We start from the raw sequence: 24528 nt of genomic DNA, 5'->3' as shown, positions 1-24528 counted from the left end.
AGTCCTTGGTATTCAGTGGATGTTATCATTAGTGCCCATAGTGTGGGATTTTGCCACCTTAACCATACAGTTCCTTTATTAGGGGAAAGCCTATATGTTGCAAGAGATTGTGTCTGGAGCTATCCATCTCTTGCATGAGAAAAAAGTTAAGAGGTGTCTCTCTCTTTTGTGGGAAATTAATTGGGACCTTTTCTTTATAGTCATGGCTACCAAAGATTAGGCCACTTTAACTGTTTCAACTCCTTCTTTTCAAGTAAATTTGAAGGCTTTATTGGATCAATTTAATGATGTATTTAAGGAACCAACAAGTTTGCCTCCTACTCGATTGCAGGATCACAAGATTTCTTTGATGGATGAACAACAGGTTATAAAAGTGAAGCTTATAGATACCCTACCATACAAAAAAATGAAATTGAGAGGAAGATAAAGGAAATGTTGCAAGGTTGGACCATTAAGGATAGCAACAGTTCTTTTGCTTCCCCAATTGTGATGGTCAATAAGAATTATGGCTCTTGATGGTTGTGTGTTGACTACAAATAGTTGAATCAACTCACTGTCAAGGATAAGTCTCCCACACCTGTGATTAAGGAGCTCCTATATGAGTTGGGCTGCCACTTATTTTTCCAAGCTAGATTTGATGTCAGGGTACTATCAAACCAGGATATGCGAACCAGATATCTATAAGACTACATTTAAAACTCTTGAGGGTCACTATGAGTTCTTTGTGATGCCTTTTGTCCTCACTCATGCTCCCTCCAATTTTCAAGCTCTTATAAATGTTATTTTCAAGCCTTTGTTAAGAATGTCAGGTTGTCTTTTTTTATGAAATTCTTGTTTATTTAGCTATATGGTCTAATTATTTGATTCATTTAAGGGAGGTCCTTACTTTTTTGAGGTAGCACTAGTTTTATACCAGAATGAGCAAATATAGGTTTGGAGCCTATAAGGTGGAATACTTGGGGTATGTCATTTCCAAGGGGTGTGGCTGTGAACACCTTCAAGATGGATTGTGTGGTCAATTGGCTTGTGCCTTAGTCTATCAAGGGGTGTGGCCATTTTTTTCTAATATTCTTTCCCTCTTTTTTTCTCCATTTGCTTCCCTTTTTGGGATGTGCATTTCATCACTCAGTTCATCGGGTTTGATAATGATGAAGAAACTCAACCCGACATTGTTGAACCCGTATTTTGTCTTGTAGCGTTAGGTGTGGTGGTTGCTTAGAGATAAGAAAAGAGTGTGAAGTATAGCAGATAGTTGGCATTTTATTCAATGAAGTTCAATGATGGAATGTGAACTGAAGTGTTATATATATATGTATGTGTGGCGAAATAGTGATAAGAACAAGAGACAGAGATATCTAGAAAGGTGAAGAAGTTTTACAAGTGGAATGATTAATAGAGACGAAAAATGGTTGGATTTAGTGGATTAAGGGTGGCTTTGGATGGGCGATTGGGTGGGGTGCGGTGCGTTTAGTTTACCTTTTGTCTCACGCTACAGTGTCGCTACAGTATCTAATCTCACCGCCACCGTTGTTTTTACACTAACTGCAGGTAAACGCACCGCCCATCCAAACTCACCCTAAGTGATTGAAAAGGGGACACCAAGAAAAAGAAATCAAAATTACATTATGACATTTTATGGATTAAAATAAGGTGAATTAAGTTTCCACATGTTATTTTTGATTGACTTAAACATTCAGGCCATATTTTTCTAACGGAAAATGGTCAAGGGGCTAACTTGAATGATGGAAAAAAAGTAGAAAGATCAAAGTGATAGAAAAATTAGTTAAAGAGCCAAGAGAGAATTTTCTTATAGTATTAAGTTGATTGAGAATGATCCAATTTGAGAAAATAAATAAAATATACAACTTTATGAATAGTAAATGACTAATTGTAAATTTAACTAGTTTAACTGCTACTATATTAACTTTCGAAATTCAAAGAATAAATGGACTAAAACTACCAACTCCAAAAGTGCAACAATTAAAAGTGACTAATTTAAAGTATAAAGACTAAATTCAAATTTTAAGTAGAATACAGAGACTAATAGAAAATTTTGACCCATAAAATTTAATGCCACCAACTCTAGCATGTTTTATTCAATAACAAGTTTTTTATTCTCTAGATTCTTAGGAATTTTTTAATTAAGACATTTTTCATGTTTATTTTACAATTAACGAAAATTAATATTTTCATGATTCATTACTATCCGTCTTAGCAATATTGTCTCCAAAATTTAAACTTAAATTCTTTCTCTGAAAATATTGTAAGCCTTGCACTACATCTTAGATTGGTAGGTTTTAGTTATTCATAATTTTACTTTATACTCTCTTTTTTTCACAAGTTAAAAATCAAAATAAGAAGTAAACGAGTTTTAAAATGATAAATGGTCAAAATTAAAACTTGTGAATTGTGAAGAAAAAGAAGTGAATAAATCGTAATTAAAAATCAAAATTAGTGAAACGTGTTACCTATCAAGGCGATCTTTAATGGCAGAGAGAAGCTTATAATTATCTTGATCATCGGTAGCCAACGCTTTCTTTACAACTAGTTCTCTTCTAGATCGATCAAGCCTCGTCACATCAATCGTCTCCGCAGTTCCACTTTCTCTTTCTCCTTCTGTATCATGTTCAATCTCCGACGAAGTCCTTTTCAAAATTGCGAAACGCCCTTGTTTCATTGATGGCAATCGAGAGATTGCTTCCCACATAAGATCTTCCTCATCTTGCAGAACCACCTCTGCGTTTGACGGTCTATGAAACGACTCAGCATTGCCCCCTTCTGTATCAAACTCAAAATAGTCGCTTGCATTCGATCTCCTCATAGCCAATCTCTCTCAATGTATCTTTCTTTGTGTAAAATCTTTAAAAGAAAAAAGTAGAGTGGTTAAGTTTTAAACTTCTATAGAGAAAAGAAGTGCTAGCTGGCCCTGGAATTTTGAAGATGTAGTGAAAAACCAAGGCTACCCTTGCATTTCAACACCACAGATAAGTGGTAAACGTGAGATTTCCTAAATTCTAGAAATCTTGCAAGGTTGTTGCAACTTACAAGCAAGCACATTAGTTTTCTTTGCTTTTTGTTTTCATTGTCTGCCCTATTCTTACGTTAACACCGTGTATTCTTTTTCTTCACAAAAAAATAAAGAAAAGAGAGAAAAAAGTGTATTTTTTTTATAAAAATTAAACTCATCTTTAAAATATTTCTGACCCATTCTTTATATCACTACTAAAGAAATGAATAAATAACTAATTTTTCATATGTAATCTGACCAACAATGATAGTTGTAAGAGATTTATTGTTGGTGTCCTCACCCATTTTCAATTCAAATTAAAAAGTAGTTTAACAAATTTTTTCTTTTAAAAAACTCATGGGAATTTTAATTTTTTACCAAACTCAAACAGGAGATTTATTAAAAAATAATTTTTATTAGATATGATCAAACACTTATGAAATTATCTTTTGCAAAAAATAGTTTAAAATTCCTTTACAAGATAATTTTGAGTCTATTTTAAAATCTGGTGAAAACTATTTAGGTCTATGAGTTAGTTATGCGCAAGAAAAGTTTTAACACCCTTATAATGTTCAAAACTGATACCTTATTAAATAAATATTGTCAAAAAATTTGAAAATTAATATTTTTTTATAAAATTAAAATAAATTTATTAAATGAGTGAAACAATTCTATAACAAAACTAAAAATAATTTTCTTGTCATTTGGTTAAATGAGACACAAAAAAAAAAACAAAATTTTTTATTCACTCGATTTTGAAAAAGGCATTCATTAATTAATGATGATTGATGAAGTTCCTTCCGGATTTTGTGACTAAAACTTTTAGCTTCTACCGTACTTTGTGACTAAAATACTCTTTAAACATGGCATCAAAAGATTATGATAGGTGATAATTTAAAATAAATAAATAAAAGCATGTGAAATGCTACTTGAGTCGAAACTATAGAATTAAATTAGATTTATTGATTGTATACATGTCTCATGCTTAGAACAACCATGCAACCTTAGGTTTGGAACTCGATTGCTGGTATGCCAAAATAAACCTTCGAGTGAGCATCCTACTCCGGATCCTCCCTAAGAAACTTGGCAGAGTGAAATGGAAGCTCTCACTACTCAAATGACTTATGTGTGTACAAATGAGGGTAGGCAAATCCCTAAGATATCAAGGGTGGAGATTAAATTACAAGGTTCACTGTGAACGGTGGAGATCTACTCTGTCCTAACACTCAACTACTCGTAATAAATTCTATACAAGTGATTAAGTGTGGACTAATCCATCTACATCCATCTAGAATTCTTCAAGGCTATACGGGCTCATGTAGGCCACACCCCCATGGAGTGATAATGGCCCGAATAGATGCCAAATTATGTCAGGAAGTGACATACACATGTATTTAGGAACTGACATGATATACTATTGGCCATAATTTATTCATATATAAAAAGAAATAGCATAGTAACCATCACATGAAACTTGAAGAGACAACTAAATATTTATACATATTATCAAAACACAAAGTGGCAACAAAACATGTATGCAAATGTTTTGACATATAGGACAATTGTCATAGCATTAAATTTCACATAATGTTCACACAATTAAATTGCCTCCATTAACAACATTACATTGCGTAAAATGGGAGGATGAAATTGAAAAAGAAATGTATCTGTACCGACAACCCAAGTTTGGCCTTTGATCTTCTTGATTTTTAATAAAAGAAATAAGGATCAGTTAAGTAATTAGACCATTGTTAAAGTGGTCTATTCCGATCAAAGGCCACTTTAACTTGGGATCACATATCACATACTCATTTCTTTTATTATTAGGATCATATGAAACATATAGTTGTAAAAGTGGTAAAAATTAGTCATTATAGATTTTTAATTAGTTGAAGGATCAATTCAACAAATTCAACCATTTAGTATTGATAGTTAGTGGAGGATGATGTATAGTTTCACTAACTTTCGATTAATTAAGTTTAGTATTAGATTAATTAAGATTTAATTTAATTTAATTAATTAAGTTTTGTTTATTTTAATCTAAGTATACAATTAAGAATAAAAGAAAAATAAAACCATTTCTGTGTCCATCTTTTTCCCCACTGTTTCAAAGAAAGAAAAATATGTTCTTAGGCTTTCAAGCTTTCGACAACAATTTGATAGGAAATCTCAATCACTTTACTTGTAATTTTTATGTTTTTGAGAGTTTGATTTAGCTAACTCGTGTACCAATTTGTAAAATTGTTAAAGGTTTCAAAATTTTCCATTGTTGAATACTTGATGAAATTGGTGTGAATTTTTTAGATTTTAAGCTTAGATATGAAAAATGACATGTTTGTAAAGTTAATTTGCTAATTTTTGAACATAGGGCTAAAGCGCATAAAATTGGAAATTTATGTTAAATTTATGTAATTATTGAGAACATAGGGCCGTAGAAGGATGAAATTGAGATCGGTTTTGAAATTGAAGCTCAAATGTGAAAGTTATAGCAATTTCGATTTTAGGGACTAAATTGAATAAAATGAAAAACTTTTGGGAACATTCAAAAAATAAAATTGAACTATCATATGGATATGATAGGATGTTATAAATTATTTGGAATTGACAAGTTGAAATGAATTATCATATAGATCGAGAATTGAATCAATCGAAGGTTAATCAAGGAAAAGGAAAAGTTACAAATTAGTCATTGATGTTTTGTCCGTTGTTTTTTTTTACTCGGTAAGTTTATATGGAACTTGCAATATTAATTCTTGTTATATTTGTATTGTATTATCTTGTTTGTTTGTTGTATTGATGTGAATATAGTGACTTTTGGCCTCAAATGAACTAAATCGTAATGTTTGGTATATATATGAAATTATGAATAAATAAGATGTACTGAATGGATATGAAATGTTTATATGATTGGACAATATGTATATGATGATGTTTCAATTATTGAAATTGTATCACCCCGTTACCTGAGCCGATCGTCAGGTCTGAGTTATAATGTGTCACATTCGTTGCCGAAACAACTAACATAAAAAACACTATGGATAATTTATAGATACATTCACAGCTATTATAAATTCATAAGCAATATGATAAACATTTAAATCTAAACTTTAATCGAGCTTACAACAGCTTTTTAGTTGACTCGACCATGAAATAGGACTTATTTGCAAATTTTCTAAAATTTCATAACAAGCATCGATACCCCTAGGTAGGTACCAATGTCGTTTTAAGTTTCGATGTTTGAAAATTCTTTTTTTAAATCACTGGTATCGATACTTGTCATATGATACCGATACCTATTTAAGAAGTATTGATACCATTTAAGTATCGATACCGTTTTAAAATTCTTCTTTTTTTTTGTAAAAATCAAATAAAAATCAAATGTATTGATACCCTTCTAAAGTATCGATACCCTTATGTAGAGTATCGATATTTTAGTCTAGTATCGATACCGTTTTGACATTCTATTTGTTTGAAAAACTAATAAAAATTTTCAAGTATCGATACCTAAGCTAGGGTATCCGTACCTTATTGCCAAAAATGTCAAAAACCTCCATTCACTTGTCCATTCCATGCCCAACCAATTTGGTTCAAACAGTGCCTTTAGGCACCCTTAAGAACCTACAATTAAACTCAAAACCATCATCAAAACATACAATTTACCCAACATCAATAATCCACACCAAATCTCAACCAAAACATGACCAAATCATGCCTATCATGACCAAACCATATTCACACTAATATAAACATACCAATTCCATATCCAATGCACTTACCAACAACTATAAGCATCCTATTTACCTATTTTGAATCATCATTTCCATACCTATACATAAACCTTTCTATTCTTTTCCATCCTTATTATAAGTAGTATACTTCTATATATATAAATATATAAGGAGATTAGACTCCTCATTTTCTAATACATAAACAGAAAAGGGGTTACAAGGAGATAAAAAGTAAAGAGTTAAAAAAATATAAAAAGTGAAAGATTAGTATTAATAACATTCACAACAGAAATAATAAAAATTTATTTTCATGGGTCTAAAAAAAATTTTAAAGTGAATCTTAGTTTTTTTAGGGAACCGACCTCTATGGTTTAAAATTTAGAAAACAAATTAAATGAATCGAATATGAACACTAATTAATCTGCAAGTAAACAGATCAGCTATTTTTAAAATAAACAAAAAAAAAAAGAAAGCATTTTGCATTTTAAAACAATCAAACATAATGTCGGAATTGAATACAATATTTAAATTGAAATTTGAATAAGTATAATAAATTATTTAAATAATTTATATATATATTTAAGTACAAAAGGAGAGAAATCTTCCAAACTCAAGATAGTCTGGGTAAATAAATTTTTATATTTTAATATCTTATGGAAACAAAAAAATAACTATTTAGTACACTAATAGTGGCGAAAAGTTTTAACTACACAAGTAGGATTGAACTTTTGTCATGAATCTCTAAGTTGTATTTAAAAAATTAAAAAATTAAAAAATAAATACAACATGTGACAAAATTTCAATTTTTCTTGTGACCGCGAAATAATTATTCAGTAAACAAATATATCAAAATTTATTTTTAAAAAAAAAATTAGAGAATGACGTGAGTATATAAAAATAATAAAACTTACATTTATATATTAATACATAGAGAAATATGTCAAAAAACCTAAATTTCTATTTTAAAAAATGTAGAAAAATTTGAGGATGATGTGAATATATAAAAATGATAATATTTATAATAAAATTTACAATACAATAAATACATGAAAAAAAAAAGTAGAAAATTTCCAATTTCTTTCTTTTCCCTTGTTTTTGTTTTTCCCACTTCTTTTCTCTCTTTCCCTCCTACCCCAAAACCTTAAAACGCAAAGGGACAGGTATCGGCTACATGAGTAGGCATATCTAATGTGCTAGCCATTTATCTTACTTTTATGTAGTGTTATAGATATATACTAAAGTTTCCAATAACACCATATATTTATTCTCATCTTGAAGAGGCATATACAACCCTTCCAAATGAAATCTAGAATTTTCTTATTGACATTAAGAATGTTTGCATTTGTTGATTCCATCTTGTAATTTGTTTATGGATTGAGTTTACTCTCATATTAATTTACCCAGACTAGTAACTTTTTTCCAGTAGAGGAAAAAACAAAGTGACTTCTTGAGCATGAAGCATTAATACTGTATTCCCCCATAGAAAGGAGCTTCTTATTAAAAAAAGGCCAAACTTCGAGTGAAAATAGGGGTTGTTGGCGTTGATGGGGTTCATTGTTTCTCTACTTTGTGTTTAACAATGAAAGGACAATAGCAGATTAGTGAAGTTATTATAGTCACAAAAACTTTAACTGCTTATAATCCAAAAATGTCGCATAATGTTTTCCTAACAATGGGGTCTTCTTTTCCATAAAAGACAATGTTCAGTCAAACTGTTCTGGGTTTTGAATTGTAGAAATAGATAATTGGTTTCTTAGTTGTGGGTCATGAATTAATGATGTGGAGGCATAGCTTCATAAACAAATCAAACATTCTTAGCCAACAATGGGAGTTGAGTGATGGGTTTTATTTTACCAAGTGGTGAATGCAACACAAGGCATATTTGAGAACTTTTGCTAAGACGAACAAAAACAAAAATATTATACTCAAAATATAAGCACAAAAAGAAGCCGAAGCAACCAACTTTATTGATACAAGACCAGCTCAGATTGATATTACAAAAACGAAACATCAGAATTAAAAGAGGGGAAATTTGAAGCACATTTACCGGGTCTTGCTATCGTAATCGACCACCTCGGAATCGGTAACGGATCGTGAATGTTGGACGATGGAACGACCGATAGAATTGATCCAATCCTCTCTGTCCTTCCCCGTATCGGCGACGAAATACATGGTTGAATCTCGTGTAGAGAGCTCGAAAGCGAAGGCCTTTTTGACGATATCCTCGGCTCCCTTGACAGTGAGGCAAAGGTCCACCGATACAACGCCGCGTGGAGCGGAGGTGCGGGTGACGGAGCCAGGGTCCTTGAACCATAACAACTTGCCTCGCTTCAAAACAAACCACCGGCGTCGCCAGGTTTTGATGTAATCGCCTTGTTTTGTTAACCAACCAGCTCGTTCGGGGTTGGTCCAGAAATCGACGCCTTCGTAGTCTTCCGGATTCGGATCCTGACGCGTTGCGGCTCGCCAAAGATTCTCCATTGCTTTTAAAGTTTTAAGAGAGAAGAATTGGACAGGGAGTCAAGGACTTGCTCGTTTTGGATCTGTACTTACGAGCGTGGAGATGACGACTTTTGCTATGCTATAAAACCAGTAATTAAGCTTTTCGATATATTTTAAGATGGATCTAACGGCACCTACAAATTATTTTTTTTTTAAAATAACCAATGCTTATTTGCCCCTCTAATTTAAACAAAAAAAAAACTATTTCAGCTCCCTATTTATTATTTTTCATCTCTTTTAATTCTTTAAGTTTGTGCTTAAAATAGATGAAAATTTTATGCCATCTCAACAATTAATTATTCTTTAAATTAAAAAATATTTAAAAATTATAAAAGTTTAAAAAGTATAATATTTATTTAACAATATTCTATAATTTTCATAATTTAAAAAAATTATTTAATTGTTAATATGGTATATATGTGAAATGTCACTTCAGTAAAATTAACAACAAACATTAGTATTTCCATCCATTTTAAGGTATTTTGACAAACAGTGTTAATTTAAGGGCTAAGAGAAATAAAAAATTAAATTAAAAGTTAAATTATATTTTTTGTGAAAAATGATGAGCGAAATAAGTCATTATGCCAAGAAAATAAATCTATATGAAAACTCATTTATTCCCTTGCATCTTATGAAGCATATTGGAATCTGTTTACTAACGTTTTTTGACAAATTGAAGAATTAAGTTATAAAATGCGTAATATATTACTCATACTTAATTACAAAATATAATATATTGTTTGATAAATACAAATTTTAAATTATAAAAATTTATAGTTTTATATTTTATCCTTAATTTTTACATATTTCACCTTATTCTAAACAAAAATAAATAAATTTTAAACTTCAAGTTTTTTTAGGTAATATGATATTGAATAAAATAAAATAAAATAGAGTTAATTGAAAATGTTCTTTATTAAGTGATAAGTAACTCTTATCTATTTATTATTTTCTATACTTTTTTGTAGAAAAATTTCTATCTAATTGTTTTAATTTTAGATTATCAAACATATGTAAAAATTAAATGACTCGGTAAATTTTAAATAAATAAAACTAACATCCTTATTTTTTATTTTTATACTTTTACTAGTTTTCTTATTGCACTTGAAAATTCAATATAGATTATTTTTTAATATAAATTTATAATATTTCATTAATAATATAAAACATAATAATATATAAATTTAATTTAAAAATATGATAATTGTTATTAGACTTAATTTAAATGAACAATGTTTAATTTTTTTTAAAAAATATGATAATTAGTATAAGACCTAATTTAAATAAATAATATTTTAAAATTGCTTATACATATTATAAACAATATTATAGGAGAGAGAGAGGGAGTTTCGACGACGATAAAGAGGCTGACAGTTGACGGTAGTGTCGGCAAATGTTGGAGAAAGGTTCGACAATTTGGGTTTCTATGGTGAAAGGAATGAAATAAAGAAAAAGAAAGAAAACAGAAGAAAAAAAAAACGAAGAGATGATAATAAATAAAAAAAAGTCAATTACAAGAAAATGAATCTTACCCATGTAGAAAATTGAAAAAATTAAGTGAAAATTTCCAAAATCCCACATCAATTTTCCGAAAAATATCCAACAGTAACCAAAATATTTAATTTTAAAAAATTCAGTGACCAAAATAAAATGAAGTCAATAGTTTAGTACCATTTTTATACTCTTACCATATTTATAAAAAGTTTTAGGGGCGCGGATAAAGTATAGACTAAAGAAAGAAGACCCCCTCTATACAAAAATCCAACGGCCAGGGATAAAGTGGCCAAACACTTCATTTTAGAAGTATTGAGAAGACATTATTTATCAACAAATGAAGACTCTGCAAGATCGATGGCACGGGCAAGAGCGGCGGCTTTATTCTCACACTCTCTCTGCTCATCAGCAGGGACACTGTCTGCAACTATGCCAGCCCCGGCTTGCAGGTGAGCAACCCATTCTCGACGCTTGTTCGCGTCTTTGTATGAATACATAGTGTCATAACGAGTCGATGTCGGAAAAACAATGGTTCTCAGTGCGAGGGCAATATCCATATCACCGGAGAATGAAATGCCTCCAAACCCACCACTATATGGTCCCCGCCTCGTAACTTCTAATTGATCAATCAACTCCATTGCTTTTACCTGTATTTCAGTGTAAGAAAATAGTAAACCAGAATGAAGCAAAGCTTATGACCACCACTAGAAATAGAAATATGTCGGTGAGAAGGAAAACCTTTGGTGCCCCACTAACAGTTCCAACAGGCAACGCAGCACGCAAAGCATCCCAGCTAGTTAAATCGTCAAGTAACTCTCCTGTCACCTGCATATTTGATGTAGAATTGTCACAACAACAATGAACAGCAGCATAATAAGCATTGTAAAGCAGCTTGAATAATGGCAGAAAGCTTAAAGTTTACATCTCCTCCGTGAAGGCCATATATGTACTTCTAGAAAGAAAAATCATACCGTTGAACTGATGTGCATAACATGGGAATATTGTTCGATCTTCATCAGCTTTTCGACCTTAACAGATCCCGGCTTGGAAACCTGCACAAATATAAGTCCAATCTTACAGCCAGTTTATAAAATGGAAACTATAATCAAAGCTCTAATAGAGTATATTGCCAACATGATGTCTCAACATTCTAGGTTGCTAACAAAGCTGCAAAATTCTATATATTTTCCAATGTGATCTTGCAAATCCATAAATTGAGTAAAGTAAACATTAGAACTTCTGTACTACTTCAATGAAAATTTAGAGAAATAAACCTTTCCCACATCATTTCTCCCCAAGTCAACTAGCATAATGTGCTCCGCACACTGCTTTTCATCAGCCAAAAGTTCTTTTTCCAGCATTAAATCTTCTTTAGGTGTTTTCCCTCTTCTAATGGTCCCAGCCAGAGGTCGATTAGTAATCTTTCCCTGTCAACAAGATATAAAGAAAAAAAAACGCGATAAATGTCAGTTACAGCAATCTAATGTTATAACACTTTTGCCAATCGTGAATGAGGGGCAATGAAATGGGAAACCTCACACTAACAAACCAGAAGATAAAAAGGAACTGGACATAAAAATATTATTGCGTCAAAGAACTCATTCTAATACTGCAAGAATTACCTTCTTCACACGTGTAAGAATTTCCGGACTGGAAGCAACAAGTATACACCCTCTAGCCTGATCAAAGGATAAATGTTTTGAAAAGCTAGAATATCAAAATTAACCAAAGCATTTCCAACAAGGATAAGGAGGCAAAACCTGCAAATATGTCATGTATGGGCTTGGATTAACAATCCTGAGGGCTCTGTATATTTCAAATGGGTCAGCAAATGTTCTACGTTCAAAACGCTGACTTAATACAATCTGGAAAATATCACCAGCCAGAATGTGCTCTTTAGCCCGCAACACAGCCTCTGTGTATGCATCACTTGTCATGCTTGAAATCTCCAATTTTGGGCCAAAAAGACGAGTATACAACTTGATTGAACCTGCAGGCAGCTTTGGGCTGAAATTGACAAACAAAAAAATTATAAAGAGAAAAAGATGTTTAGAAAGGTATGGGATCATTAAGAAACAATCACTCACGGATCTATATCATGTACTCTAGATACTAAAGTTTCCAATCGTTTCATGCCATCATTATAGGCCTCATCAACTGAAGAATATTGATCTAACCGCACCCAGTGAATCAAAAATGCTTTCTGTGTTCAACAAGCTAATAAATCAAAGCCAAGATTATTCTCAAAAACATCCATAAAGTTCAACTATAATTTAAACCAAGACCACATATCAAGATGCATAATGTCATCCGAAAGGGGAAAAAAGAAGTGAAAATCACAGGAATGTAGGCATCATTGTAATGGCCTTTGAAACAGACCTAAGTTAAAGACATATGATAGAGTAATACACAATTCCACTACATAAATTTGAGAAACACTAAAGGAAATAAGAGATGCCGCTTAAAGACATACTCCCTTGCCGAAAAAACAAATGAGACACACCAAGAAAGAGATTATACATAGACTATAGGACAATGTAAAATACCTTCTCAACATGATCAAATACAATGACATCATCATAGAGGCCTAGATGAGCATCTGGAAGGTTTCGGTCATCGAGGGGAGCACTAGAGAATGGAAGCTTCTTTTTCTCTACGTACCGCACTGTGTCATATGAGAAATAACCAACCCAGCCACCTGAACAAAGACATTGTATCATTACACCATAAGTTGGTGTCTTCAATAACAAAAGCCTTCCATTCTTCTATTTTATCCATCAAAAATTGATGTGACACCTAAATATTTCCAGAAATGTCAAAAAGTAGTACGACTCCAGAGTGATTTTTTAGACTAGCACGTATAGAAATGGAAAGACAGAAAGAAGAAAAACAAAAAAAAAAAAACAAGATCAGAAATATCCAAAAACAAAGTTGATGACAGGACCTTCACACAAAAAACCAAAAGGGGTTATGGTGAACATCAGCTGAAGCTAAAGCTATTAAGTCCAAATTACTCACCACAAAATACTTCTGGAAGCTCATCTATACGTTGGGGCTCCCATCGCTCCATAATTCTCCGTGGAACAGTCATTGGATCGTCCACAATCTCCTCTATCTTACTCCCCTCCTCATGGTTCATAATTGTAACCATATTTTCTTTAGCCACAATTTCAATGCTTGGCTGAGCTCCAACCACACTATACCTTCCCTAACACGGATTAGCCCCAAATACACATCAACATAAACATTACTAAACCGTAGCCTATAAACATATAACAGGCGCGCGAAGAAGGAACTTACAACACTGGAAGCCAGCAAACCAGGCTCGACAGACTCGAACAAAAAGCTCGGAGCATCCCTATCATCTTCCTTGACTAAACATCTATATGCTATCACCGGCGTCAAGTGATCCGAGAATATACATCGGTAAAGAGGAACTAAATTCCCGTTCTTCGAAGCTTCTCGAAATTTCACTGACTGATCAACTGGTGAACATTCAAATCATAGAAAAAAAAACTTTTTTCTTTAAAAGTTCATATACATTACTTTCACTGAAGAAGGTAAAGAGGCAATAAATTGAACTATTCGGGGGGGGTTTGAAATTAGTAATTTTAATCTAAATTGAAAGGAAAATCACATCTTTGTCAACTGCATGCTCCCGCGAACAAAACAGAATCATTCAAAAATAATTTATTTTATTTTATTGAGATTGAGATTGAGATTGAAGGGAAAGTAATAGTACCTATAGAAGGAGATGATGAAAGCGAAGTGCATCTGAGCGTACGGACGCGGGAAGTGGAGCCAATAAGAGAAATGGACTTTGAACGGAAACCGGAGAATCTGGGGTTGAGGTTGACGGAAACGGTAGAAGAGAACCGGAGGGGATTAGACGGAAGCTGACGGGGAGTAAAGGCTAGGGTTTCGATGGCGGCCATTGCAGCAATTGATTTTGCCTGTTCAAAAGTGTGAAGCTGATGCGCCAAAAATTACAAAAGTTAATCAGTTCCAGAAAATGAAGGCAAAAACTTAGGGCTTTGCGCTCATTGGAAAGGAGAGAGAAAGTCGGTTCGGGTTGTTGATTTAGATCCGTCATTGGAACCTAATGTTGATTGGGCTTGGATCGGGTTCCAACCTTCTCTCATTTTAATAATATGCATATTTATCAATTTTATCATTTTCCTCTGAATTCTTTTTTTTTTCTTTCAGCTCATTATTCAAAATTTACGTTGTTAAAATTTTATTAACATAGATGTGGTAGTTCTCGTGATAGTTTACGTATACTTAATTGCTTACTTCTATTTAAAGACAGATTGTATTTTGATTTCTCTACTAAAAAAATAAATAAATTAACTTTTATACATTTCGAAAGGAGTAAATTAACATCTCTATTAAATTTTTATTTGTTAAATGATGAATAGAACACTAATTTGATTCAAAATATCATTTTAATTTTTAAAATTTTTCTTAACAATAATTCTAACAATTAAAAAGAATCTTAAAAATATTAAAAATTATGTTAAAATTTCAACAAATTTAATCTTCAATGTTTACAAGTTTTGCCATTTTAGTTATAATTTTGAAATTTTCAATAACTTTGCCCCTCAAAAATTACAAAAACTGTGAATTTACTCTTTAACTCTAAAAAATAAAAAAAATTTAAAAATTTTCGTTTTTAATCATTTATACTCCGCCTGTTAACCCATATGAGATATTAAAAGAAAAAAAAGGTAAACTATACTCTCTATCTCTAAACTTTGGTCAAGATTATATTTCGCCATCCAACTTTTAAAACTTTTGTAATAGCCATTAACGTTATCGAATTGGAACATGTAAGATACCCACATGTCATTAAATAATAATAGATAACCTCATGTTAATTACAATTTAAAAATAATTAAAGCTAATATTTAAATAAATATTTTATCTTAAAATTAAGTTACCATATATTTGTTTGATTTTTAAAATAATTACTATTAGGATACATTAAGAAAATGTTTTAGAGTTTTGAGATAAATTTAATTGTTTAAAATATACTGTTAAAAATATTAAAATAAATCTTTAAAAAATCTAAATTTAATAATTTAAAATTTATCTTATCCTACTAAATTTGTTATTCTCTTAAATTTTACTATTAACACAAGTTATTCAAAATATTAGAATGAATTGTTCAAAAAGAAACCAGATTAAATTTTTTATCTAATTTGTAAATATTTAAAATTAAAAATTAAAAAAAACTATATTATCACTTTTTCTTATCCAGTAAAAGCCTTAAAGATAAATCATTAAAAATACTAAGAAAAATTTTAAAATTTTGATATAAATTTTGCTAGCTTAAAATATTAAAATAAATTGTTTTAAAAACATCTATATTAAATTTTTTATCTTATCTTTTAAGATAAATATTGCGCAATATAGATAAATTTTGATTTTGACAATTTTATATCTGTTCTTTTGAACACAATGTCTAAAACTACCGTAGCCCTTCCCCAACCATAAATAAGAAGATAATGTGTTTTAATGTATTCGAACTCACGTCCTCCTACATTAACAACAATGCCCGTGCCAATCGAATTAAGACTCAATCGACGGTTTTAATAGATTTTAGTTACAATAAAATCGTATGAAATTTTCAATTTATTATAAAATATAATTAAATTTGATTTTTAACATAATTTACATGTTAAAATGATGTAAAAGTGCTATTAGTTTGGCTTTTTTTTTTCTTTGTTTCAATTTTTTTTGTAAAACTAATTGAAGAATTTTTTCATTAATTGATTGATGAATAGCATAGTTTATTGTTTAAATTCTATATTTGAATAAATATGTGATTATTAAGAAGTAATTTGATTTTGAGTAAATAAAAATTATTGATTTAAAATTATATTTCGATAGTTTATTATTTTTAATGTAGAAAATATTAAATTCATTTTATTTTATTAAAAAATTGAAATAAATTATCATTTTTACTTTTAAAAAAAGAGTTATCCAGAGTATCATATTTATCTTTCATTCAGAACTATTTAAAATAATATAAAATATTATATTAATAAGATTAAAAGTAAGAAATAAATAATTTTTAAAAGATATGTATTTACTTTTATCAAACAACATAATTATATTCAGTACTTATATTTACTAATTTACCAAACAATTTTTTAATATAAATTCAACACTTAAAAAATGTAGCAGTAAAATTTAATACTTAATTTTTCAACATTTAAATTTTTAGTTTATCAAACATACTCTAAAACTATAAAATTTATATTCCAATTATGCACTGAAATTGCAAGAAATTACACATTTCCTTTTTATTACTTATAATCTTTTTTTAATTAAAATAGATTGTCTACGAGATTCAAAGCCGGGATATCAGAAATTAATGAGTTTAACAACAAGTATGCTATGCTAAAAATAGGGCTTTCTCTTATTTGGCCACAAAACAAGCACAGCCTTTTAGTTGTCAAACCATTAGTTAAATCTTTGATTTCTTACTATATACTATTTGACGCTTTGGTGTTTTTTATATTCAATTTTTAAGTATTTTAAAAGAAAAAAATTGATTTATACAATTATTTCTTGCAAAATAACTGAACTTGATTACAATACTAGTTGATTTTTCATTAAAACTATTCGGATTTTTTAATTAAATCATTATTCAAACCTATTTTGATCACGAAGTAAGATAAATTTTTCCCTTAACCTATAATCTAAAACTATAGTTTATAATAATATTTATTAAATTATTGAATAATTTTTATTTTATTTATAAATATTATTTTGTAACAAATATTTGAAATAATAAAAATACTATAATTTCTCGTATATAATTCAATACATAATTTTTTAAATTACAAATATATATATATAAATATATGTCAAAGTTAAAACTTTGTAATAGATCATAGTAATTGTGATAGATTCGAGATGATGAGAAGAATAATAGGCCATTTGAGACTTGGCCTTTTGTGCATCACTGATGCGGTGGGTCTCTTGGGGCTTTTGGTAGTTTTTTCTTGGTTGATCAATGTTTATCGTCATGTTGATTTGATGATGGTGAGGCTAGGATGCAAAATTTAACAATTTGATCAAGTTGATTCATATTTAGTTTGTTTCTTAATTATTCCAATGTTACAATTACCATCAATTTGTCCTCCTCTTTTGTGAGATTACATGGCATTTATGCATTAGTTTGTAATGATTTATTTGTCGTTTATATTACGTGTCACACAAATTTTTATATTTTACATACATAAATATAAATATAATATTTAAAATTTTAATCCTATTTTCACAAAGTATCTTCAAATTACTATTAAGTGGTTTGGTGCAATGATGAGGCTCATTGCACTCCTAAAAGGAGGACGTAGGTTCGAAGCTTGGAGATTACATTGTTGGGAAGGGCAATTATTAACTCTGAACATAAACCATAAAACAAACATAAATAATACAAAAATATCTTCAAAATAGGCACTAAGCAAAATTCTAAAAAGTATTTTTCTTTTCTTTTCATTAAAACAAGGTTTATGCCCAGCGTTCTTGAACACTTAGATCGCTAAAAAAAGTTAACAAAAGATGAACTCTAAAAATTAGAGCACTAAAATTTTTTGAAGTTTTTACGGTTTGTCGTTTTTGACACGTAATTGTCTACTTCGTTAGCACGTGGGTTCTTGTGGCGTTCTTTCTTGTGCTATTTCTGGTTACCGTTTTCGGTGATTGTTGATAGTTTGTGGTTTAAGTGGGTTCTACGTGGGCGATTGGCCGTGGTTTTGGTATGACAATAGAAGACAATCTGGCTGCTCTGAGAATTACGGAGGCGAAGGAGGATGTGATTCATCTCCTAGGGCTTTCCACTGGTCGACATTCTTTGTATGAATTCTGTTTTGTGGGTTGTTTTGCTACTGCTAGTGTGCCACACGTCCCTGATATGCGCAATACTCTAACGAAATTGTGGCATCCTTTAGGAGGAATACAAATTACTAACTTAGGGGAGAAATGATTTCTCTTTCGTTTCTTTAATCGTGTCGATTTTGATCAGGTTGTTAAAGGAGCACATTGGACTTTTAACAACCATCTTTTGGTCTCCCATTGCTTGAATCATAGTGAGGCCCCTCTATTGGTACCTTTGATCTACTCCTACTTTTGGGTGCAGGTTCACAATCTACCGCTTGGACTATTTTCGAAGGCTGTTGCTCGGGCACTGAGGAATTTTGTTGGGTTCTTTGAAGAGTATGATGTCAACAGGCTGTTCACGGAGTTGCTCCATTCTTGCGCGGGTCAGAGTTGATATTCAGGCCCTTTGAAGCGCCGGAAGAAGATTCAACTTTTTGCTAGGGAATTTGTTTATGTTCGGTTTCACTACGAGAAGCTCACACTGTTCTGTTTCTTGTGTAGTCAATTGGGCCATGGCGACAGTTTCTGCCCCATTCGCTTGGTAAAAGAAGTCACTGCAGATGATATGGGTTGGGATATTTCTCTAAGAGCAGTGGGACGTCGAGCCGCTGTTATGGACATTACTTGGTTGTGAAAAGGAAATCTTGACGTTTCTCATAGGACGGATCTTTCGGGCACCTCTAAGACGTGGGTTTGCTGAATACCTCACTGGTTCCGTTTCTTAGGGGTCTCCATTCGATTTTGGGGAAAAAGCTCCTTTGACAGAGATTGATATCAAAAAGAGACAACGACTTGGTTATTCCTCTGGGTTTTTTTCTGAGGGTTCGAATTTACCAAGGGCTAGAGATGGGTGATCTACTGCTTGTCATTTGAATATATCGGTGGCCGCCAATGAGTAGGCTGACCGGCAGTCATGAGGTTCTTTTGTTGGAATGGTCGTCGGTTGAGGAGTCTGCGGGCTATTCGTAGGCTTTGAAATATATTGCGTCTGTACAATCTTCACATCGTCTTCTTCATAGAGACGAAATTAGATTGTAATCGTATAGTTCAGGTGCAACGTTGATGTGAGTTCATACATGGCATTAAGATGTCGGTGGAGGGTACGCGAGGGGGTCTTAGTTTAGGTTGACGGGCGGATGTTCTAGTGGATTTACGAAGTTTTTCATGGTTTCATATTGATGTGAATGTTAAGAGACTGCTACGGATGCGTACTGGCATTTTACAGGTTTCTACGGTTCTCTTGATTTGAGACATTGGTCTGTAGCTTAAGATACACTTCGGTCTCCGGGCATGATCAGAGGTTGGTGTGTGGTGATTTTAATGAGATATTGTACTCTTTTGAAAAGACTAGAGGTGCTTTGCATGATGAAAACCGTATATCCTACGGTGTCTTGTCTGATTGTTGCTTGGATGATCTCGAGTTTGAAGGATTCTAGTTAACGTGGGAACGCAAAAACTTTACGACAAACAACATTTGAGAGCGTTTAGATAGGGGGTTGCGAATTTTACATGGTGGGCTCGTTTTCTGACTTTCTCTCTACGGTATTTGCCATATATTTTTTCGGATCACTACCCTCTTCCGATTGATACTGTCTGTTCCTACCGACCTGTTGTTCGTTCTTTCCGGTTTGAGGCTTGGTGGGTTTTGGAGGACTCTTGAAAATCAGAGATTTGTTATCTTTGGACGGGTTGTGTGGGTAGTGTCCCGCAACATTTGGCTATATTGTGTCAAGGTTTGCAGCAATGGATGGCTGACCTTCGTAATGGTAGGGGTGGCCAACTCAATCGTTTCCATCACCGTGTCATGGCCTATAATTTGGGGGACAGAGATGACGAGAATATTCTAGATCTTTTGACTGCGAAACTTGACCTAAATTTAGAGATTGATAAAGAGGAATTGTATTGGGAATAGAAAGCTAGGGTGGATTGGTTGAAAATAGGTGACAATAATACATGGTTCTTTCATAGATCGACTAATCAACAGAAACGACTCAACCGGGTTAGTTGTCTGATATAGGATAATGGTCACTTAGTTAAAGACAGGGCAAAGTTGGTCGACGTGACTACTACTTACTTTGAACACTTATTCGCCTCTCAAGGGATTGGGGACCCAAGTCATATTTTGGAAGGGGTTGGGGCTTATATCACCGCGGTTATGAATCTTGCTCTTATAGCTCGGTTCACGTTGGAGGAAGTTTCCTTGACTTTGAAATCAATGGGTCCAACGGAGGCTTAGGGACCTGATAAGTTTCCTGCTTTGTTTTATCAGTGATATTGGCATATAGTTGGTCCCGATATTGGTGCGTTTTGTCTGGAATGCTTGAAAGGTTTGCCCCTAGATGCTATCAACCACTCAAACTTAATGCTCATACTAAAGGTCAACACTCCTACTTGCATACAATAGTTCCAACGTATTAGCTTATGTGTTGTCTTGTATAAGGTCATTTCAAAGGTGTTGGTTAATAGGTTTCAGGCAATTTTGCATTTGTGTGTAGACGAGGCCTAGAGTGCTTTCGTTCTTGGTTGCCTGATTACAGACAACATTATTCTAGCTTATGAGATTATTAATTCTTTTCGTCAAAAGAGGAGAGGGAGGAAATGACACTTTGCTTTGAAGTTAGACATGAGCAAGGCTTACGATTGGGTTGAGTGGGACTTTTTGGAACTCATGATGTTGCGAATGGGGTTTTGCCGACATTAGGTGAATCTTTTTCTTCACTATGTTCTTTCTGTTTCATACTTGGTTGTTTTGAATGGTGAAGCGGGTCGTGAGTTCTCTCCAAGGCGGGGTCTTAGACAGGGTGATCCTTTTAGTCCATATATTTTTCTTATTTGTTGTGAAAGACTCTCTTCTTTGATGCGACATACGAATCAGGATCACTTGGTCTGTGGGGCGCGGATTAGTTGGCGTGGACCTTAGGTGTCGCATTTTTTGTTTGCGGATAACTATATTCTTTTTGGAGAGGCCATGGTTGGGGGATGCTCTGATTCTGAAACAGATTTTGGCGAAGTATGAAAGGTCTTCGGGACAGTGTGTAAATTTCAAAAAGTCTTCTATCCTATTCAATTCAAACATTGATGGATCTGTTATGGATTCAATTGTCACTTTTTTGGGGGTTTAGATCTCTACAGAGCCTGAGCGTTACTTGAGACTCCTTAACATGGTGGGGCATGATAAGAGGAGGGTTTTTTAGGTTTTAAAGGATCGTTGCCGATCCCAAATGCATAGTTGGTGCATTCAGCCATTGCACAAGATGGAAAAAAAGTCTTCATTAAAAGTGTCTTACAATCTATCCCTACATTGTCATGTCTTATTTTTTGTTACCGACTTCTTTTTGCTCTGATTTGGAAAGCATTATTAATTGATTTTGGTGGAAATGATCTGAGGGCGAAGAGGGATCTCTTGGTTTACTTGGTCAAAGTTATGCGACCAAAAGTCTACTAGTGGTTTGGGTTTTTGTGTTTTGGCAAAAATTAATGTACCCCTTTTGGCCAAGCAGCATTGGCAATTGATTAAACACCCTCACACACTATTGGCGCAAGCTCTAAAAGCTAAAATACTATCCCAATTATGATTTTATAAATGCATCTCTCGGAACTTACCCTTTTTACATTTGAAAAGCATTTGGGTCGTTAAGGGGTTGTTGCAATTGGGTCTCAATTGGCGTATGGGTGTAGGCACAAGTATTTAGGTCTGAGACGATGTGTGGATCCCGAGTTTACCTGTTCGCCATTTAAAACACATGGGAGTTATTTCCTAGTCCATCTTTGTTTCAGACTTTATCGATCAAACTACGAGACAGTGGAATACGCAAAGGCTTACCTGTTATTGGGTAGGACTTTAGCAGACTAGGTGTTGTGTATACCCCTATCTCGGGTTGCTTATGCAGAGTTTGTGGTGTAGGGCACTGAGATGTCGTGGGACTATTCAGTGTGCAATGGCTACGGCTCCTTACAACATCAGACGCTACTGAAACTACAGACCCTTACTAACATATTTATAACAAACTGCGGAAGATGCAACTTTCGGCAAAAATAAAAATAACAGCGTGACGTATCTTCCATAATTTTATCCCTAGCTATTACAATCTTACAACAAGCGGATTCGCGCATCACCATTGTGCCCTCGGTGCATGGCCTCAGCTAAAACGTTGGAACATATTTTTCGGGACTGCATTTCGACGTCGTGTGTTTGGGCAGAGCTGCATGTTACATGGCCTAGTGAATTGACTGATGTTTTCTTTCAGGATTGGTTGCTATATGATTTTACTGTGCATAGCATTTCTATTTCCAGATCAGTGGTGTGTACTCTGTGGTTAATTTGGCATGTCAGGAATAGGCAAGTGCGTGAAAATACAATTGTTCAAATTCAGGAGATTATCTATAGAGTGTGGTCTTACCTGTTGGAGTTTAACGCGGTGCATGCGAAGCTGCTTAGACGTCTGATTGGACCTAAGCGTTGGCGGCCTCCTGAAGGTTCTTGCTTAAAAGTGAACTTTGATGCTGCTTTCCATGCGCCTATGTTGATGACCTGTGTAGGGATTGTTATTAAGGATAATCTTGGTTCTGTAGTTGGCTACACATCAATAGTAACCACGCAAATACCTTCTGCTTTTGCTGCGGAAGCTCTGGCCTGCTACCATGCTATATGATTGGGTATCGAATTGGGCTTACAAGAGGTGATCTTTGAAGGAGACTCTCTCACTGTGATTCGCAAACTTTATTCTCATCATTATGACGAATCAGTTATTACATCAGTTATATCAAGGGCTTGATCGGGTAGTTCCATTTGTGTCAGTTCCTCCATGTTCCCCAGGAGGGAAACTCTGTGGCCCACCTGTTGGCTACTAAGGGCCTCCAGGGAGGGCCGTGTTATTCAAAGAAGGGGGATCCCAGAGTTCGCTCTTCTGGCCGTGGAGACGGATCGATGCGGTATGTTTTTGGGGGAGTCGACCTCCTCCTTAAGACCTCATGCTGGTTAGCTTCGCGGCGGTCAGGATCTGGTTTTATTGGGGGAAGCTTGGGAGTCTCGAATCTCGATGGTTTCTTGGTGTTTGCAGATGTTTTCATTGACTCTCGGACAGGATTCTGGATCTCTATGTGTGTCGGGATCTTTGCTTTTCCAGCTTGATGGTGCCTCCTTCAATTGGTTTGGAGCCACTATCATAGATGATTTTGTTTGGTTTTGGCAGCGACTCTTTGGCTATGGGTAGTGCTTTCCAAAAGATTTTCTGAACGGCTCCTTGTTCTTGTTCGGGAGCTGTTTGCACTGGAATTTCTTTTAGGCTTTTTTAGGTTTCCTTTCTTGTTTCGTTTTATTTTGGTGTTGTTTTTGGGACTTTTTCTGTTGCTTTTGTTGTGCTTAATAAAAAAATTAAGGGAATCGTGATCTCCTTTGGCTTACACGCCAATGTTATAAAAATTGTTTTTGATATTTCTCTCAACATGTTAATATTGTGTTTTTTTTATATCATTCATTCTATGCGAATTTAGAGATGTTTGTGGACTTGTGATTTTATGATATTTTTTATAATAATTTAATTTAGAAATTTATTTGTTAATGCCATGTTGGTATTGTATTTTTTTTCAATAATTAAGAAAGGAGAATGAATATTTTATACTTACACTAAAAGATTATTCACCATATTCATATTGTATTTTATATTATGGCATATTGTACATAATTTGTAATTATGGTATAATTTATAAAAAAAACTTAAATGTTTAAATTATTATAAATATTTTATGTGTCATGTTTTAGTTTATTTGCACAATCTTAATGTAGTGGGTAGGGGATATTCTAATTATTGATAAAAAGACGAGGATTTATATTTTGAAATTTGTATGGAGTTGATTGGGCGAAGGTAGTAGATAGAGTACGTAGCACTGATTAGTGAAAGTATAAAT

The 24528-nt window shown here is 33.0% G+C and overlaps 3 protein-coding genes and 1 long non-coding RNA gene across 5 annotated transcripts in view; all 4 read right to left on the bottom strand.

Moving 5' to 3' along the window:
- Positions 1-3026, bottom strand: part of LOC107954191 (ABC transporter G family member 31) — a 36100-nt gene extending 33074 nt beyond the window's left edge. Inside the window, exon 1 of the mRNA XM_016889680.2 lies at positions 2469-3026. Coding sequence (XP_016745169.1) covers positions 2469-2821 — 353 coding nt within the window. The 5' untranslated portion in view covers positions 2822-3026. The remainder of the gene's footprint in view (positions 1-2468) is intronic.
- Positions 3027-5912: 2886 nt separating this feature from the next.
- LOC107954194 (pleckstrin homology domain-containing protein 1) lies at positions 5913-9389 on the bottom strand. The gene is made up of 2 exons (XM_016889682.2): positions 8783-9389; positions 5913-6625 (listed from the first exon to the last, which is right to left on the bottom strand). The coding sequence occupies exons 1-2, from the start codon at positions 9214-9216 to the stop codon at positions 6595-6597; spliced, it is 465 nt and encodes a 154-aa protein (XP_016745171.1). The 5' UTR covers positions 9217-9389; the 3' UTR covers positions 5913-6594.
- A 1499-nt stretch (positions 9390-10888) lies between these two features.
- On the bottom strand, positions 10889-14838 carry LOC107954193 (anthranilate synthase alpha subunit 2, chloroplastic). 2 transcript variants are annotated; one of them, XM_016889681.2, is made up of 11 exons: positions 14474-14838; positions 14032-14216; positions 13750-13939; positions 13278-13429; positions 12819-12934; positions 12492-12738; positions 12354-12410; positions 12006-12158; positions 11703-11783; positions 11470-11556; positions 10889-11378 (listed from the first exon to the last, which is right to left on the bottom strand). In XM_016889681.2, exons 1-11 carry the CDS (start codon positions 14664-14666, stop codon positions 11055-11057), a joined length of 1785 nt encoding a protein of 594 aa, XP_016745170.2. In that variant the 5' UTR covers positions 14667-14838; the 3' UTR covers positions 10889-11054. The 2 variants fall into 2 exon arrangements, with proteins under 2 accessions (XP_016745170.2, XP_040953492.1); XM_041097558.1 differs by lacking the exon at positions 14474-14838 and having other exon boundaries at positions 13750-13934; positions 14032-14212.
- A 7341-nt stretch (positions 14839-22179) lies between these two features.
- Positions 22180-24080, bottom strand: LOC121219423 (uncharacterized). Its single transcript, XR_005916147.1, has 2 exons — positions 22445-24080; positions 22180-22344 (listed from the first exon to the last, which is right to left on the bottom strand). It is a non-coding gene; the product is annotated as an uncharacterized lncRNA (long non-coding RNA).
- Between the last annotated feature and the right edge of the window lie 448 nt (positions 24081-24528).

This window comes from Gossypium hirsutum, chromosome D07 (genome assembly GCF_007990345.1).
Source record: "Gossypium hirsutum isolate 1008001.06 chromosome D07, Gossypium_hirsutum_v2.1, whole genome shotgun sequence".
Classification (NCBI taxonomy): Eukaryota; Viridiplantae; Streptophyta; class Magnoliopsida; order Malvales; family Malvaceae; genus Gossypium; species Gossypium hirsutum.
The sequence above is the reverse complement of the archived record's forward strand: the minus strand, read 5'-3'. Positions and strand labels throughout refer to the sequence as shown.